Source organism: Mesocricetus auratus, unplaced genomic scaffold, assembly GCF_017639785.1.
Source record: "Mesocricetus auratus isolate SY011 unplaced genomic scaffold, BCM_Maur_2.0 Super-Scaffold_100038, whole genome shotgun sequence".
NCBI classification, from domain to species: Eukaryota; Metazoa; Chordata; class Mammalia; order Rodentia; family Cricetidae; genus Mesocricetus; species Mesocricetus auratus.
In genome coordinates, this window is record NW_024429216.1 from 4,255,645 (window position 1) to 4,275,881 (window position 20,237).

General features: G+C 42.8%; 1 protein-coding gene across 1 annotated transcript; it reads left to right on the forward strand.

Annotated features, from left to right (window-relative positions):
- Positions 1-5,148: 5,148 nt before the first annotated feature.
- LOC101831544 (carcinoembryonic antigen-related cell adhesion molecule 3-like) lies at positions 5,149-8,201 on the forward strand. Its single transcript, XM_013125502.2, has 3 exons — positions 5,149-5,342; positions 5,460-5,494; positions 7,930-8,201. The coding sequence occupies exons 1-3, from the start codon at positions 5,149-5,151 to the stop codon at positions 8,199-8,201; spliced, it is 501 nt and encodes a 166-aa protein (XP_012980956.1).
- Positions 8,202-20,237: the final 12,036 nt, after the last annotated feature.

Sequence of the window (20,237 nt, forward strand, 5' to 3'; positions counted from 1 at the left end):
AACCAACAGAATACAAGAGATGGAAGAGAGAGTCTCAGGCATTGAAGATACACTGGGAGAAATAGATTAGTCAACCAAGAAAATCTTAAAAACAACAAATTCCTAAATAGAAATATCCAGGAAATATGGGACACACTGAAAATGCCAATGTAAGAATAATAGTTATAGAATAAGGTGAAGAAACCCAGCTGAAAGATGCAGAAAAGATATTCAACAAAATCATAGGAGAAAATTTCCCCAACCTAAAGAAAGACATGCCAATGAAAGCACAAGAAGCCTCCAGAACACCAAATAGAGTGAACCACAAAAAGTTCCCTCACCACATAATAATCAAAACACCAAACATATAGAATAAAGAAAGAATATTAAGAGCAGCAAAGGAAAAAGACCAAGTAACATATAAAAGCAAACTATCAGAATTACACCTGACTTCTCCATGGAAACTCTGAAAGCCAGAAGGTCTTGGATAGATATTCTACAAACAGTAAGACACCATGGGTATAAGCACAGACAACTATACCCAGCAAAGCTTTCAATCACTATAGATGGAAAAAACAAGATATTCCATGACAAAACCAGATTTAAACAATATATATCCACTATAGCATCCATACAGAAAGTATTGGAAGGAAAACTCCGTCCTAAGAAAGTTAACTACACTCACAAAAACAGGCAATAGATAATCCCAATTTACCAGAAGCCAAAAGAAATAGCAAGATAAATCCACACATGATAACACTACCAACATCAAATCCAAAACAAACAAGAATTAACATTCAATGGTCCTTAATTTCCCTCAATATTGACTTAACTTGCCTATGAAATTACACAGGCTAACAGAATGAATACAAAGACAAAATTTATCCTTCTACTTACAAGAAACACTACTCAACTTCAAAAAACAGACATTACTTCCGAATAAAGGGTTGGGATAAGATTTTCCAATAAAATTGACTCAACAAACAAGCTGGTGTAGTTATCCTAATATCTAACAAATTAGACTTCAAGCTAAAATCAATCAAAAAAGATGAAGAATGTCATATTCATCACAGGGAAAATGCATCAAGAAGAATTGTCAATTCTGAACATCTATGCCCCAAATATAAAGGCACCCACATTTGTAAAAGTAGCATTACTAAAACTCAAATCATACATAAGACCTCACACAGTTATAATGGAAGACTTCAACGCCCCACTCTCACCACTAGACTGGACCACCAGACGGACACTTAACATAGAAACAAAGGAACTAACGGAAGTGATGATCCAATTGGGTTTAACAGACATCTATAGAATATTTCATCCAAACACAAAAGAATATACCCTCTTCTCAGTAGCACATTGAATCTTCTCTAAAATCAGCCACATACTTGGCAACACAGCAAACTTTAACAGATTGTAATAGCTCCCTGTATCTCATCAGATCACCATGCTGTAAAGTTGGAATTCAACAAGAACACAAATTGTAGAACCCTACAAGCTCATGGAAATTGAACAGTGCACAAATGAACCATAAGAGCCTTTATCCAGCGACTGATGAAAGCAAAGGCAGATACCCACAGAAAAACACTGAACTGAACTCCTGGAATCCAGTGTCAGAAAGAGAGAACTGATGGGCAAAGAGTTAAGAGTGGTCTGGTTTAACCCACAGAAACATTGACCTGATCAAGGAGAAGCTCTTGGACTCCAGATTGATGGCTGTGTGGAAAGCATGGGACTGACCCAGACCACCTGAATGTGGGTGTCAGTGAGGAGGCCTAGATAATCTATGGGGCCTTGGGTAATATTTACCCCTGGCATACAAATAGACTTTGAGTGTCCATGCCACAATATGGGAGGCTCTCTCAGCCGGGACTCTTGGGGGAGGGCCTAGGCCCTGTCCTGAATGAAATGACAGTTACTGGAGATCCACCATGAAGTGCCTCGCCCTCCTTGGTGATCGGAGTGGAGATTGGGTAGGCGACTGGGGGACCTGATGGGAAGGGCGGGGGAGGAGGGGAGAGAGAGGGAGCTGGGATTGACATGTGAAACGAGATTGTTTCTAATCTAAATGTAAAAGAAATAAAGAAAGAAATTAAGATTTCCTAGAATTCAATAGAATAAAGACACAACATACCCAAACTTACGGGACACTTTGAAAGTGATTCCAAGAGGAATGTACATAGCACTAAGTACCCACATGAAGGAACTGTAGAATAGCCACTCTATAGAATTTGCAGGACAACTGAAAGTTCTAAAGCAAAAAGAAGCAAACTCACTCCAGAGAAGCATATTCCAGGAAATCATCTAACTGAGGGCGGAAATCAATAAAGTAGAAGCAAATAAAACAATACAAAGACTCAATATAACAAAGAGTTGCTTCTTCGAGAAAATCAACAAGGTAGACAAACAATTATCCAAACTATCCAAAAGGTAGAGAGAGAACATGCAAATGAACAAAATCTGAAATGAAAAGGGGAACATAACAATGAACACTGAGAAATTCCAGAGAATCCTCATGTCATACTTTGAAAACACGTAACCCACAAAATTCAAAAATTTAAAGGAAATGAACAATTTTCTTGATAGATACCACTTATCAAAATCAAATCAAGAACAGATAAGCAATTTAAAGAAACCTATAAGCCCTAATGAAGTAGAAATACTCATCAAAATTCTCCCAACCAAATAAAGCCCAGGCCCAGATGGCTTCAGTAGAGAATTCTATGAGAAATTTAAAGAAAAGCTAAAACCAATGCTCCTCAAATTGTTCCAGAAAATAGAAGCAAAAGGTTCATTTCCAAACTCTTTTTATGAGTCTACAATTACCTTTTTACCCAAGCCACACAAAGACACAGCTAAGGAAGAATACTACAGACCAATATACCCCATGAACATTGATGCAAAAATACTCAATAAAATACTGGCAAATCAGATCCAAGAACACATCATAGAAATCATCCACCATTATCAAATATACTTCACCCCAAGGATGCAGTGATGGTTCAGCATATGAAAATCTATCAGTGTAGTCTACCATATAAACAAATTGCAAAAAAAAAACCACATGGTCATTTTACTAGATGCTGAAAAAGCCATTGACAAGATTCAACACGCCTTCATGATATAGGTTCTAGAGAGATCAGTGAAAACAGGAACATACCTGAATATAATAAAAGCAATATACAGTAAACCAACAGCCAACATAAAATTAAATGGAGAGAAACACAATGTGTGTCCTCTAAGATCAGGAACAAGACAAGACTGTCCACTCTCTGTGTATCTATTTAATATTGTACTTGAAGTTCTAGCTAGAGCAATAAGACAAAAAAGGAGGTCAAGGGGGTACAAATTGCAAAGGAAGAAGTCAAACTTTCACTATTTGCAGATGATATGAGAGTTTCAATAAGTGACCCGAAAAACTCTACCATGGGAAACTCTACCAGCAAAGTGGCAGGTTACAAGATTAATTTTTAAAAAATCAGTAGCCCTACTATATACATATGATAAATGGGCTGAGAAAGAAATCAGAGAAGCATCACCCTTTATAATAGCCACAATAGCACAAAATATATTTGGGCAATGCTAACCAAACAGGTGAAAGACCTTTATTGCAAGAGCATTGAGTCTTTAAAGAAAGAAATTAAAGAAGAAGATACCAGAAAATAGAAAGATCTCCCAAACTCTTGGATAGGCAGGATCAACATAGTAAAAATAGCAATCTTGTCAAAAAGCAATCTATATCTTCAGTGCAACTCCCATCCAAATACTGGAACAATTCACAGGCCTTGATTTTACTATTTTGTGGAGTATTGATTTTTGAATGACTTAATGATTCTATGGTTTTCCAGATTCTCTTGAAGAACGAACTGTTTCCTTGACTCTTTGTATTGTTTTCTTTCTTTATATTTGATTGATTTCAGACTTCAATTTGATTACTTACTGTTGTCTACTCTTTTTGGATGAGTTTGTTTCTTTTTGTTCTGGAGTTTTCAAGTGTGACATAGACACCTAGCTGGGCATCCAATCTGCCCTGTGGTTTCAATGCTCTGGACATGCAATTTGCTCCTAGTTGGAAGGTGACTAACCTGCCTTTGAGGCTCTAAAGACACCATGCAAGTCATGTGTGTAATAAAGAACAAATCAACTCTAATTGGAGTCACCTTCAGACTAGGTTCTGACTGAGGTCAGAAACTTAGGATGTGTCAGGAGTTTCACATCCTAGGTATGTTGGAGAAAGTGACCTGATTCCTGGTAAAAGGCTGTGAGCACCTTCACTCTCTGCAAGATTTGAAGACCAGGCTCCCACTTTTTCTGTTTGCTGAACTATGTAATGTGTCTGGCCATGTGAGATGCCTTGGACATCTATCTAGTTGATTCCTCTTGGATACTGTATATTTCCCAATGAAAACACACAAGGTGGGAAACAGAACATGAACTCCTGGCAATGTAGCAGACACATTCAGCAGCTGAAGGTCTGGGAATATTGTATCCCTAAACCTATGAATTTCTTAAATTTAGTTCATGGCATATAGGTTTCTGGGACATCATTCATTCAGTCAGTCTCCACATGTACCTGCATTTTTTCTAGGTATTGTAATTAAAAAAAATACAAGGCAACTCCAGTTTTTTATGATATGCCAATTTGAGTGGGCTTTAAGGTAAATTCAGATATTAGCTCAACCCCAAGAGGAATAGAACAACTACAAAATGAAAGTGAAGACACAGGATCTATAGAGGAATAGGTCAGGCCAGCATCACCCCAACACCAATCTATTGTAAATGTGAGCAGGGTTGTGATGGCAGTAAGCTAGGACAATGTAAACAATTGAAGAGAGAAAGAGACATATAGTGGAAATAACAAGTGTGGGAACATTGAGAACAGGAATGTTGTGCGCTAATCTCCATGAATAGAACAGGGAGACACTCACCCACAAACCTAGGCTAACCAATGGACACAACTGCTCAGGTCACAGACTCTCGTCTTAGTCAAATACAAAAGTCCCAATAGTTTCCCATATAGCTTTCCTATGAAAGTGTGGGTACCTTGCTACCTCTGCCCAGCCCAATATTGAATCAGTGCCACCCAGTGTTGCTGAAGGGGGAAATTTTCTTCTTCTCATTCATAATCTCCTGGAGAATATTGTAGCTTTTGTCTGGTTCAGAGGAATGATTGACTTCAAGAGCCTTTTGGCTATCCAACATACCAGAAAGGAAGCCAACTCTGTGGGGGCCCGCAACAGTGGCAGGGAGACAGTGCACAGTGATGGATCCCTGCTGCTTCATGGTGTCACTCAGGAAGACTCTGGATTGTACACTCCACAAATTGTGAGAACAGATATGCAACCTGAAGAAGCACAAGTGTAACTCCAGGTGGACAGTAAGTGATTCTCTGTGGATGTTCATTGCTGGGTGGGAATTAGACACACAGGATTGTCATGGTTTGCCTAGACACCCTTCCCTCTGCACTGTGTCCCCAGCTGGAGCTTTGAAGAACTTAGCCAAAGACAAAATGGTGGGGACAAATGGCCATAGATAAGCTTCCATCTTCTGACTTCATTTGCATCAAGGAAAACCTTGATGGAAAGTAAGATATCAGAGTCAGCCCAGTCCCTTGGGACTCTAGACCATAGAGCCGTGATTACAGTCATCTTTCCAAAACTGGACTAAAGTTATCCAGGGGAGCATTTTTCTAGTGCTCTACTCTTACAGCCTCTCAAAGCTGATAGGGGACAATGATTTTAGAATATCCATGTCAACCTGGGTATTTATTAGCTTCAAATTGACAGTGGCATAAATAAAATCTAGGAACTTGTACAGAGACCATGATAGAGTGTTTCCTACTGACTTGCCCTTTATGCTTGCTCAAAAAGCTCTCTTATATCATCCAGGACTCCTAGACCAGGGCTTGAACTTCTTGCATTGGCCGGAATCCTTTTGCATAAATCCCAATTTTTAAAAATGCACTATTGTATTGCAAACAGGTCAATCTGTTGGTGGTTCTTTCAACTGAGTCCTTGTATTGCTAAATCATTGTAGCTTGTGTCATGTTGACATAAAACCAACCAGAGTAAAGACCCAAGCCTGCCTTGAAGGTCATGCTTATTTCAGCTGCCACACAACTCCAGACCTAAGGGCTACTTGACAAAGCAGCAAGTGCATCTATTAGGTAAAGTCAGGGGCTAAGTGTTGCCTGAAAGGAAACTGAAGAAAAAACTTGGAAGTGAAAATTCCAGGCCTGTTGAGTTCAGAGGAGGCATCTTCTCAAATCCCATTGTCCATGAGTGTGCACAGTATCTGACTGAGGGGGCTGAGGGAGCAGACATGGAAGGGGGCAGTTCCACGCAAAAGACATAACACCTTCAGGGACACAGTTGAAAGGGAGAAAGTTATGTTTCTTCCCTTCATTAACACACACACACACACACACACACACACACACACACACATATCTGAAACTCTAGACTGAGTGATGAATCCATCTCCTCAGGTTGTAAGTCACCATCTTTTCCCCTTCTTTCCCACAATGATCCATATCTGATGGATTTTTTTCTTTATTCCTTCCCAGTTTCCCTTTCTGAGGTCTGCCAACACTCTCCCTTCTCCCTGACTCCTGATACAATCAGTTCCTCTGTTTGCTTTCCAAAATGAAGGCATGCTTCTCCAAGTTCATAATCTTCCAGAAGATCTGCTCGCATTTTCCTGATACAAATCAGAGTGTAACACCTCAGTCCTTAAAATTATAGAATACACCAGAGGCATGAATTCCATCCCCTGGGGACCAGCACACCAAAGAGAGACGGTGTACACAAATGGATACCTGATGTTCCGGCTTGTCACTGAGGAAGATGCAGGAATATACATACTGGAAATTTTAAACAAAGATTTTACTATTAAAAAAGTAAACGTGAATTTTATTTAAAGAGTAAGTGACTTTCTACAGTCTCCAACTGCTGAGTGAGACTTACCCTACTTCATACACTAACCTGTCATGATTGGGCTGAGGCTGCTCTCTCTCACACTGCACTGTGTCCCCCACTGGGGTTTGAGTCCCTACTATAGGGCACACTTTGGATAGACAGACTTCAACAGATGAAAATCTGTCTTTACCTGAAGAGAGAAATACCTGTGTTGTGTAAACTCAGCCCCAGGATAATAGCTTTAATGGAGATCTTTGGGGTTCTCACCATGCACACATCCCATGAAAGACTCTGTGGGAGTCAGGCAGACCCTGGCTGATGAAGCAATAGGGTACTCACAGAGACCACCAGAAAGTCCTGACTCCAAAACTTTGCCTCTGGATAGCTTCAAGGTGACACTGGGGAGTTTTGTGTAACTGCTCATTTAGAATTCCTGTCCGAGCTGACAAGAGAACAAGGCATTACAGACTGTCTAAAACACAGGACTGACTATCCCATAGAGTGTAACATCAGCTGTGTACTGCCATGAAAACTACAGTTAGGTAGGACACTTGTGTATCTCCTTCTCCTGAGGCTCAGTAGGCAGGTGTCTGGACCATTAGAATAGTGTTCTGATTGCATATGGACTTCAGAAGAAGGTGAAGGCATAAGGGCAGAAACAGAAGAGGCAGCTATACCAGATTCCTCCTTCACCAGCTAAGGTAGTTTTTTCTGCAGGTGATTAGTAACAGATACTACTGATGTGAGCAGCTCCTCATCCTTAGTGCAGATCATTGCTCATAACTAAGCTTAACTCGTTGTCATGGCATTGATCACTCACTGAGTGTATTACAGGGAAACTGAGACACAGAAAACAGTGCCTGAACTAGGGTAACATGGTCCTTGGATGGCAAATCCACAGCACAAGATATGTCTATCTCCACAACTCCAAATTATTCCCCCTGGATGCTTTATAAAGTATGAATTAAATAGGGTCTCCTTGAGTTCTCAGGATTATTGTCATTTGGTACCCTCCTCTGTTTCTTCACAGAACATGTAACACAGCCCTTTGTACAAATCACTGATGCCACAATTGTAGGACGTAGATCTGTGATTTTCACCTGCATTTCACCTGACACTGATATCCCTATTCATTGGCTCTTCAATAAGGAGAATCTGCAGCTCAAAGAGAGGATGACTCTGTCCCCAAAAAAGTGTGGACTCAGAATAAATCCTGTCAGGAGTGAGGATGCTGGAGAGTATCAGTGTGAGGTCTCCAATGGATTCAACTTGAAGATCAGTCTCCCAGTCTCCTGGCTGTGATGAGTGAGTTACCACTCCTCTCATCTGACAGCAGAGCGGGGGCATTTTTAATCAAAGGGGGATAAAATGGGGAAAATTATTAGTTTCTACTCAGGCACAGTCAGCATGTGACTCGTGCCTATAATCCTTGGATACATGTGTGTACGTGCAAAGGCCAGGATTAAAAGTGGAGACAGAGAGATAGAGACAGAGAGACAGAGAGAGGAATGCAAATTAAGCAAGAAGAAACATAATACATGTTACATGTAAATATTCTTTGAGAACAAAACACTCAGGCACATGAAAATAAATATATCTTTTAAATGTATAGTTATATAAGTATAACATGTACACATTACTTATTACTAATAGTTAATTCAAGAAGTAAGTATTGCATACACATTTTAGTAATAGAGATTTGGACACGGAAAAGAAATTAACCAATCTTGCCAATTTGCTAGCTCCCATTTGGCTAAGCAAAGTCTGAAGTACTGACTGCTACAGTGAATATTCTGGTTGGCAAAGCTATTTTAATTACTAAGATAAAGCTGGTCTTAGAAATAAAAGTGTGCTAAATGTCTTTATAATTTTCAGGAACAGAAAAATCCACTCATACAAGTGCTTGAAGAGTGGTAGTTATGAGTGAAAAGTGCTACCCTTCCTGCAGGCTCCCATTCAACAGCATTCATTTAAACACTGTTTTCATTGAACATCGTGCTTCCAGGTAATCGGCCTTGCCACTGGGAATGATGAAAATCTTACCTATTCCTCCCCAACACCAGTGCCATTGTACTTTCTTTCTTCCTTCCTTCCTTCCTTCCTTCCTTCCTTCCTTCCTTCCTTCCTTTCTTTCTTTCTTTCTTTCTTTCTTTTTTTCGAGACAGGGTTTCTCTGTATTGTTTTGGAGGTTGTCCTGGAACTAGCTCTGTAGACCAGGATGGCCTCGAATTCACAGAGATCCTCCTGTCTCTACCTCCCGAGTGCTGGGATTAAAGGCGTGCACCACCAACGCCCGGCTGCCATTGTACTTTCTAAGTTACGACTTAGAAATCTGTGAAGCCTACTTGCGGGCTACTAATCTGATAGTCAAACAGTACATAACTTCCAGGCTTGGTGGTGCACGCACCACAGGAATCCCTGCAGTTGGGAATACATAATGAATCTCTGTCTTTTAAAAAAATGTACACACATGAGATCATACAGCATACCTCAACCATTTAAATATTAAGGGTACTACAGACATAAAACCATGAGAAACAACAGAAGAAAACACACGTGAGCCTTTCAAACATCCTTCAGAAAACCACCAAACTACAGCTTCACCTGTAATTCACGACCACAGATGGTGATACACTTCCAGGCAAAGTGATTCACAATCAAGTTCGCAGATCACTTTCAATTCTCCAGTCTCAACTAGGAGTCACACCTAATCTAAAAATAGACACATGTTGCACAGGAACCCACCCACCCATCTTTTCACACATCCAAGGAAATCGCACTCGCCTCCCCCCAGAAAAAAAAACCAAACACATAAGCAGAATGAGTGGAAAGAGACAAACCCCAACATACACCCCACATCCGTGTTGCCCAGGATCCTGCTCCCAGCGACAGAGCTTCCTCACGCTTAAACACACAAACTACTCCTGCACCCTCCGGGTCCCCAGCAGTCATCCTTAGGATCACACCCACAAGACCATGCCCGAGGTCCTGTGCTATGGCTGAGTGTCCAGTCCCGCTTTCTTGCCCCCCAAATTACCAGGCCCGGCTCGGACTCCCGGTTTCCTCCCTGGCCTCCCCATCTGGATTCGCTCTCTCTGTTGCTCTCTGGATCCGGAGCATCCACTGCAGTCCTCAGCCTCTTCAGAAGCCCCAGTACCTAGCAGCCTCATCCCGCCTGCTGTGGTTCAGCCATCTGTGCATGTGCACACATCCCGGGGGCTGGCACTCCCAGGAGCCTCTGGGGCAGCCCGTTAGATGCTGGGTGCCTGTCACTCGCCCAGTGCTTGTACCAATCTCTTCTTGGCTGGGGCCTGAATAAGTTCCACCCATACCTCCAGGCTGGCCCTTGAAGTTCAGCTTCGGTGTCACCTTCCTCTGGCATTGTGGTCATCTTTTTCCATTTTCATTTCCCCGTGCACTGAGTTGAGCTGACCAGAGTCTGAGTGGAGGCGGTTCTTCCGAGCTCCTGGAACGGAAAGGGGCTCGCGGGACTTTGGGCTGTCAACTGCTCGCACATGGGAGTGCGTGGCTGCCTCGGTGTGGGGTGTGCACAGTGGGGAGGGCTTGACTGCTGGCTCTGATTAGTTTTGGGTGACTGAACGGAACTGGACTGTTGGCGATAACGTCATACTGCGACCACTGGATCTTGTGGCAGCGCTATGCATGGGTCAAAATGGGCCCAGTGTAGTCCCCATCCTCATTCTTTTTACTTAGGACGGCAGAATTTCATTTTGACAGTTCTGAGATTAAAGATTATGTTCCGGAGAGCCTCTGGAGACCGTGGGAAAGACTGTGAGGTGTGTGGTCTCCTTGTGTTCTCGTTACAGTCTGTACCCCTTGTCTTTCCCATGGGTAGCGCACAGAAAGCATACAGTATTACTCTCTATGGTGGTGGTAGAGCGCAGGGATGCCGATGGTTTTTTGCAATGTGTGCACTGGGATTTCTGTCACAGCCTCTGTCATTTCCCCAGGTAGCCACACTACACAGAATATAGTGAAATGCCTGTTAAAGGGCAAGTTGATAGTTGGAGACTAGAATGAAAGTTCATACTTAAATACCAAAGTCTTGTGTGCATTAGGGAGCTCTTAGAATTGTCCCCAAAGTACAGTGCAAGAGAAGATGGAGTATTGAGGTTCCAAGGATAGGATTCCAACAACCGTTTTAGAAGTCCTGTATTGATTAATGATTTTCCAATAATTTAATTCAATATGATGTATTAATCGGTCATTCAATGGAAAAAGGCAACGATAAAGCTACATTGAGTCTCTATTTTGGACCAAACAATATTCAATCTGAAAGGGATATTTAATCCCAATTGTATGGGCTTTTTTGGAAGACTATGTAGCACAAATTCTATTTGGTAATAATAATAAAGACTCAGAAACAGATATTATACTTAAAGCTGAAGATCAGAGAAGCAAAGTGTCCTGTTACTAGAGAGTTCTCACCTCTACCAATGCTCAAACCAAAAGGGCGATCTTGTCCTCAGACTGCATCTCCAGACTGCACCTCCAGACTGCACCTCCAGACTGCACCTCCAGACAGCATCTCCAGACAGCATCTCCAGACAGCACATGTCTCCACCAAACCTCATACTGTACTGCTGTCCTGTCTCCTCCCGCCTTGTGTCCCTCTCTAGTGCTGGGATTAAAGGCATGGGCTCCCACGTGCTGAGATCACCTTTGTGTGACCTCTGTTTCTCTATAAAACTGGATCAATTTCCTGTAGCCCAGGGTGGCCTTGAAGTAATAGAGATCATCTGCCTCTGTCTCCTGAGTGCTGGGATTAAAGAGATATGCCTGGCCCTGTCTCCCAAGCAGTAGGATTAAAGGCATTACCAACACCTGGCACATTCTTTTTTGTTTTCTTTTTCGAGACAGGGTTTCTCTGTGGCTTTGAGGCTGTCCTGGAACTAGCTCTTGTAGACCAGATTGGTCTCCAACTCACAGAGATCTGCCTGCCTCTGCCTCCTGAGTGCTGGCATTAAAGGTGTACACCTCCAATGCCCAGCGTGACCTGGCACATTTTTAAGAGGAAAAAATTTTGGAGATGGAGGTCTCATTATGTAACTCTGACTGGAGATCTGCCTGCCTCTGCCTCTGGGTGGTAGAATTAAAGGAAAGTGCCACCATACCTGGCAAGAATATTCATTACCAATAATTTGTTGTTCATTGTCATTTTCTGGTTCACCCACCCCCAAAATTCATGTGAATTATTGACTTCAATGCATGTAGGGAGAAAAAGGAAGTATTAATGGTATTCAAATTAACCTTTCAGTATTTATGCCTTATGTATTTATAATTACTTGGAGAATAGGAAGACAGTTATGTGAAGCAGTACTCAGAAATATGTTTTTAAAAGTTGTTTCACAGATTGGCTCCTACAAAATAATATTAATTTCCCCAAACCAAATTTCCTTGTGTGAAGATCGCTGTTGGTGTGGAAGAGATGGCTCAGTGGTTACGGGCACTGGCTGTTCTTCCAGGGGACCTGGGGTAAATTCTCAGCACCCACATAACCATCTGAAACTCCAGTTCCAAGGGATCTGGAGCCCTTTTCTTTCCTCTAAGGGTTCTGTACAAATGTGGTATACAAATATACTCGCAGGTAAAACATTCATACTCATAAGATAATTTTTAAAAAATAAAATTTAAATTTATGTACTTTGGCGTTTTGCCATCTCTCCAGCCCATAAGACAGTTATTAAAAATAACCTTTTAATGAGGGGACTGGAGAGATGGCTTGGTGGTTAAGAGCACTGGCTGCTCTTTCAGAGGACCTGGATTTGATTTCCAGCAACCACGTAGCAGCTTACAACTGTCAGTATCCAAGGACCCTGATGCCCTCTGTGATCTCTGCAGGCACCAGATATACAAGTAATACAGAGATAAACCTACAGACAAAACTCCCATCAGATTGTCAAAGATCAGTTTATGGCTTTCTGAATATGTTATGTTTGTTTGTTTTATGAGACAGGGTTTCTCTGTGTAATAGCTCTTGCTGTCTTGGAACTCACTTTGTAGACCAAGATAGCTTTGAACTAACAGAGATTCACTTGTCTCAGCCTCCTGAGTGCTGGGATCTTTGTGTCTTTTATATTATGCATCTCTATCCTATTCGTTTCCCATTCCTTCATGTCTGCCTTCTGCCCTTACAACCCCCCAACCCCCAATAAAATAAAGTTCATAAGCAAAAAAGGAAAGGAAAGGAAAAATCTCGTCACAGAAGCTGCAGTGTAACACAGTCACTCAGTAAACCTTTTTGTCCGTATATCTTTAAAGTAGTCATCACAAAGAGTTCATTGGTCTAGTTTGAGGCCTCTGGTTTCTGCTCCACTGTCGATGCTGGGCTCTCACTGAAACTCCTCTTGGATATCCTGTTGTTGTCTTGTGTCATGGAGATCCTGAAGCTTTGGGTCTGCAGGACCAATCCCTTCACCTGTTCCAGTGGATCTTAAACCGGGTGAATGATGCTGGGCCAACTCAGCCCTGGCTCTGGGCCTGGGTAGTTTCAGGGCTGGTCAGTCCTCACCAAGAGAGGGGCTCCCTAACATTGCTCCAGCAATGAGCAAAGGGCGGAGACAGTCTCCTGCTTTCACACTTTCAGGGCGTGCTTTTCCATACCTATACCTCCAGGGCCAGCTGTCCTGTGTTACCCAGGCAAGGTGCAGGGGCCTCTCTGCAACTGGTGAGGGGCAGGGACAGCTCTTGCGCCTGCCACAGGGAGTGAGATACGGATCGGATCGGGGGAGGGCATCTTTCCCGCACCAACAATATGGCAGATGAGGGGTGGGCCCGATCTCTCCTGTCCACCTGTGCCCCCACTCACCTGTACCCTCCCCCACCAGGGTCAGCTTTGCTGTGCTGCCCAGCTGAGGTGCAGGGCCCACTTTCCTGAGTGTCGCAGCTGGTAGAGGGGAGGGTAGCTCTCTTGCCAGCTGAAGATGACAGGGGCGAGGGAGGTGGGCGTCTGTCTCTCACCTCCACCACCACACCAAAGACAAGGGAGGTGGGACCATCTGTGCCCTCTCACGTCCTCTGGGCTGGCTCACCCATGCCCGTGTCTACAGGGTCACCTCTACTGTGCTGCCCAGATGAGGTGCAGGGCCCACTTTCCTGAGTGCTGCAGCTGGTGAGGGTTTGGGTCAGTCCCCCCGCCCTGCTGCACTTGGAAAGGGGTTAGGTCTGTCCCCCATCTGCTGCAGCGGGGGAGGAGCAAGGGGAGGAGTGCATCTTTCCTGAAACCATGGCAACATACGGCTTTCAAGAGGGGCACTACCTGATCCCCCATTCTCACACCCTCAGGGCTAACTCACCCTTGCCCATGTGAACAGGGTCAGCTCTATTGTGCCACCCAGATGAGGTAGAGGACCCTCTCTCCTGAGTGCTTCTGCCAGTAAGGGGCAGAACCTGTTCTTCCTAATGGTGCAGTCAGTGAGGGGGTGGGGCTAACTCTGCACAGCCCTATACTCTGTCTTTGGTGGTATCAGGAACCTCAGACATCAACACAGACCAAGACTGCATCAGGGCCATGAAGCCAGACATGGGTCCCTGTAACAGCCCAGCCCAGGCCTCTTTAGAGCAGGACAGGTATATGATTTGACTCATTCACTAAGACTAATGGATGAATGTAACAGGCCCCAGATTTCAGTACAACGCACTACATGATGCTTCCATCATGCAAACTTCAGCACATAGATAGCACTGCTCGACAACATGAAAACAAAAAGCTAGTCCATCAAAGTTCACAGTTACGGGAACGTGACTAAACGTACTAACCTATTGTTTGGCTTCTTGCTAACTGTTCTTGTTTACTGAAGTATGTCTGCTCAGAACATGGTTTTTGTGCTCAAATGCTCATCCTGAGAAAGGCTCAGTGCTATACTGGGATCCTGAGCACTGTGTAGTCATCAGCTGACTTTCTATTGGCTTAAACCTATGTCCAAGCAGTCTTCTCTAGAGAGATGACTCAGCAGTTAAGAGCACTGACTACTCTTTCAGAGGTCCTGAGTTCAATTCTCAGCAACCACATGGTGGCTCACAACCATCTGTAGTGAGATCTGGTGCCCTCTTCTGGCATTCAGGTATACATGTAGACATAGCACTCATATATAATTAAAAAATACATACCTAAATAAAAATATAAATAAATAAATAAGGAGATGGGAATGGTGTCATATGCCTTTACTCCCAGTAATTGGGAGGCAGAAACAGGGTGATCTCAATGTCAACTCTGTATAGCAAGTTCCAAGCCAGTGAGTGTGCATTGCGATACTGTATCAAACAAACAAAGAAACAAACAAACAAATGACTTACTGGCCTGAACAATGAAAAAAGCTGATATTATATGAATGAATTATGTGAAAGATGAAATATTCTGTAAATGATGCAGAATGTGCTTTTATTTAGGAGGTGAAAGAAATAAAAAAAAAACAAACAGACAAAACTTGTGATGTGGGAAAGCCTTTAGACATAGTTCATCCTTTACAAAAAAAATCAGAGGATTCATAGTGGTGAGAAACCCTGTGAATTTAAGGAATGTGGGAAAGCATTTAGAATGAGTAGGCACTTCCTTAAGGTAAAACATATGTACTGTGTTAAATTGAGCACATTTAGTCTACTTGAATGAAATGAGCATATGAAGGACTTTTAGTTCTGGTTTTTCACGGGGTGATTCTGTACACAAAAGAAAGGATCAGGGACAGTGTCTGGGCATGTAGATCAGTTGGTAGAGTGCTTGCCTACATACACTAGGCTAAGCCCCCCATAAACCCAGCATGGTGGCATATACCTGTAGTTCCAGTACTTGTGACACAGAGGGCAGAATGATCAGGAGTTCAGATCATCTTTTGTCCACATCATGAATTGGAGGGCAGCCTTGGCTGTACAAGACCCCCCCCTTTTTTTTTAAACAAAGTGAAAAAAGGTGGACGATTCAGTGCACATTTCTCTCTAAAAATCTGTTAGCAGATTTCATGGCCACTCTATGTTTGGAAATAGAATAGTTTTTGTTTGTTTTGTTTTTTTCAAGACAGTGTTTCTTTGAGTAGCTTTGGCTGTCCTGCAACTCACTCTGTAGACCCGGCTGGCCTCAAACACACAGAGATCCACCTGCTTCTGTTTCCCAAGTTCTGTGATTAAAGGCATGTACCACAATACCAGGTTTAATAGTTCTGATACTAGCAAATCTTTTTTTTTCCTAGTAACACTCTTACTAGCTACCATAAACAGATGTTTCCTGTCCTGACCATCCAGTCCCAAATAAATGACTCACAGGCTGAATATGAATTATAAATACTTGGCCAATAGCTCAGGATGATTACTAACTAGTTCTTACATTTTAAGTTAACCCATATCCCTTATTTATGCTCTGCCACGTGGCAGTGCCTTTATTAGCATGGCACATTCATCTGCTTCCTCTGCTTCTGACTGGCAACTCTTCACTCCACCCTTCTTCTTCAAATAATCCTTAGTTTGGTTGCCCCACCTATATGTCCTGCCTGGCTACTGGCCAGTCAGCATTTTATTAAAACAGTTCAAGTGACAAATCTTTCCAGTGTACAAGATGATTATCCCACAGCAAGCTACAGATGTAGGTAGGATTGTTACTGCTAGTCCATTTCTAAAATATTTAGAATATGTGTTTGGCTATTCATTACTAAATTGAAGTTTTTACTATGAGTTTCAGGTCTATGTATTTTTATTTGGGGGGGTTATTTTTTTGAGGCAAGGTCTCATGTAATATAGACTGACCTAAAATTCACTGTGAAGCTGAGGATTACTTTAAACCATTGTGATGGTGAACATGATGTTTTAAGTTTAAATTATTGTGTTTAAGAAGTCTATAAAACAAAACTGCCTCCATTCTGAAGTCCCAAGGGCCCAAGGGCAGATAGCTTTCCAGAACGTTAAGAAATGTTAAAGGTCATTCTTGTCTTGTACATTTTAGAGGAAACTGTTAAAGAAACTGCCATTCATGAAAGACAATGGTCACAATGTTAACAATTTAACTGCTTTTGCTTCTGTAAACAAAAATTTGCTAGGTCAGTATAAAGCAGGACACGGGCAAGAGATGTGTTCACTTAAGATGCTTACACTTAGCTGGGGATATGTGCTTTGTGGGTTAACAGAATGTAATCTTCTGATTGCCGGATGTATGCCTGTATGCAATGGAATGTAACCTTGTGTTTCCTTACCTTTATAAAGCCCTGGCTCTGTTTGGCTCCATGCTACATTGTAGGACTTTTAATGGCCCCATGCTCCCTCCTGTGGCTTTAAGGCGCATCTGTCCTGCTGGTGAAATCCACACACCTCTTTCTCTCTCTCCCTGGAAATCTCGCCTCTCCTCTCCAGGATACTTATTGGCCATCCAGGTCTTTATTAAACCGGTCACAGCAATACATCTTCACACATTATACAAATATCCCACAACACTGGACTGTAGCCATGAGGAGCAAGCCACTAAACAGGACCCCTCCATGACTCCTTCATTAGCTCCTGTCTCCACAGGCCGGTTTGAGTTCCTACCCTCACTGCTTTTGATGAACTGTGAAATACATAAATAAACCAATCCTGTTCTCCTAAGGTTGCTTTTGGCCATGGGGTTTCACTTCAGCAATAGTACCTCTAACTTAGGACAGTAACAGAAGGATTTATGTTTCTGCTCTTTTGCTATGTTTTTAAACTTGTAATATCACCCAAGTGCTCATTTATGCATTCTAATTTGTTGCTTCTACATATGATGTATGCATCTGAAGGTTAGAACTGCCAGCTAGATATAACACAGTTATACCAGAGAAATCCCAGACCAGGATCTCCCACTGAGGTCTGTGACACCATCACCCATCAGGCTCTGTAGCGATCAACAATGCGACCACCAGTGTCTTCAAGGCCTGGTTCTAGATGTTTCCTGAGATTGTTCTTTAAGGTGGTATGTTCTTGCATCGTGTTTATGTAATTGTTCTTTGTTTTCTATTGCTTATGTTTTATTTGTAGTTATGTGAGCTCCTTTCCATTTTCATCAATAGCTGACCTTTTCAGTTTCTCTTTTGTTTTGACACAATAGATTGCTCTACATATATATCCTAAAATGTTCCCTTTAGGAGATTTTCCACCTCCAGGCAGTACTAGTCAGTATTAAAATGAAAAGGACATTTAAATATTAGGTGATTTTTTTTGCCCAGTTAGTCCCGGGGCTGGAAAGATGGTGAAGTAGTTAAAAACACTGGCTGCTTTTCTAGAGAATCCAGTTTAAATGCCCATTTCCAGGGGCATTTACTGGGGAACAACTTACACAAAGAACAGTAAGGAACTGCAGCGGCGTTCCTGCTCCAGAAGGTGCAGTCTCTGCCCTTCTGATGAGATCGGCTCCCTAAGAGAGAGTGCTGCTGGCCCTGCAATTGATTCTGTGCTTCTCTACCTTCCGGTCCCTTCTGAACCTGAAGCCACGCCCAAAGGGGTGTAGCTACTAACGCAAATTCACTGGCTAGGCAAGATGCTACTAAAGTCCCTGTTTCAATAACAGGACCTTCATTGGGGAACTCTGGGTCCCTATCTCAAGAAGAATCTCAGGAAACATCTAGGACCAGGCCTTGAAGACACTGATGGTCACACTGATGTCGATCTCTACAGAGCCTGATGGGTGGTGGTGTCACAGACCTCAGTGGAAGATCCTGGTCTGGGATTTTTCTGGGTTATACAAACAGAATATCACACAGCAGCTTCCTGTTTAACGGTGATTAACATATTAAGATATGTATGTTAAAGATGAATAGTCTCTGGTTGTCATTGTGTCCCTAAATTCATGATGTAACCTGTGACACACAAAAGTGAATCAATATAAATGTTGGGATCCTGGATAAGAGAGAGACACATTTGAAGAAACAATGGCTTAAAACACCCCAAATTTGATGGACAAATATATCCAATAATTTCAATGAGAGGAATTCAAAGAGATTCACACCAAGATTCATGATAATCAAAAAAAAATTTTTTTTTGTTTTTCAAGACACTGTTTCTTTGTGTAGCTTTGGAGGCTCTCCTGTCTCTCACTCTGTAGACCAGGCTGGCCTCAAATTCAAAGAGGTCCTCCTGCCTCTGCCTCCCAAGTGCTGGGATCAAAAGTATGCACTACCATGCCTGACTGATAATCAAATTTTAAAAATAAAACACAGCTATAATCCCAAAACTTATAAGGTGGAGCAGGAGGACCAGCAGTTCAAAGCTACATGGAATTTGAGCCCAGGCTTGGCTACATGAACTTGGCTCAAAGAACTGGGGAAGAGAGCTGAGCTGGGAGATGGCTAGCTCACTTGGCAAAGTATTTACCACAAAAGCACGATCCAGGTGCCCAGCATGCACATAAAAAAACTGAGCATGGAGACACACTGGAGAGAGGGAGACGGGAAGATCCCTGGAGCTCACTGACCAGCTAATCTTGCCTAGTTGGTGCTCTTCACATAAGAGAAGCTGTTCCAAAAGATAAGAATGGGCTGGAGAAATGGCTTAGTGATTAAGAACACTGGTTGCTCTGGCAGTAGACCTGGGATCAGTTCCAAGTACCCACACAGCAGCTGACAGCTCCAGTTCCAGGAGACCTGACAGCCTCTTCTGGCATCCATGGGCACCAGGTATAAAAACAGCATATATACTACACATATGCAAACACCATAGAACACTTGAAAACAAGGTTATTGTAACACACGCACACACACACACACACACACACACACACACACACACACACACAAAGACAGAGACAGAGGTATTTTTTTTTTGAGACAGGGTTTCTGTGTAGCTTTGAAGCCTCTCCTGTCCCTCACTCTGTAGACCAGGGGGGCCTCGAACACACAGAGAACTTAGGAGCCAAATTATAGTGAGTGTTACAGCTTGGATGGAAAGGTATTCTGGCACTCTGGAGTCTCAGAATACTGAGTGTCACAGCTCAGGTGGAAAAGTATTCTGGCAATGGGGAGCCAAGGACTACCACAGGCCACAGTAGGGCAAGGCAGTTTACAGCCCTGCTTCACAAGGGAGAGGCTTCCCGGTGTATCCATCAACTCTGCTCCAGCAGCAGAGGGTTTCCCTGGTGAAGTTGTTACAGTTTGGCTCCAGTACCTCAGAGAGGGGAGTGTAACAACTTCACCTAGGCAGGGGAAGGTTTCCCTGGTTGAAAAGTATTACAGTCTTGCTCTGCTCTGCTCTACCCAGGGCTGTCTCTGCTCAGAGGAAAGAAGGTCTCGGCCAAACCAACAACAAGCTGACAGCCAGGGGGAAACGCGCAATACTTTCTGGGAAATGGAGTTCGGTACTGCACCACGTCACCAAGATGGCTCCCGT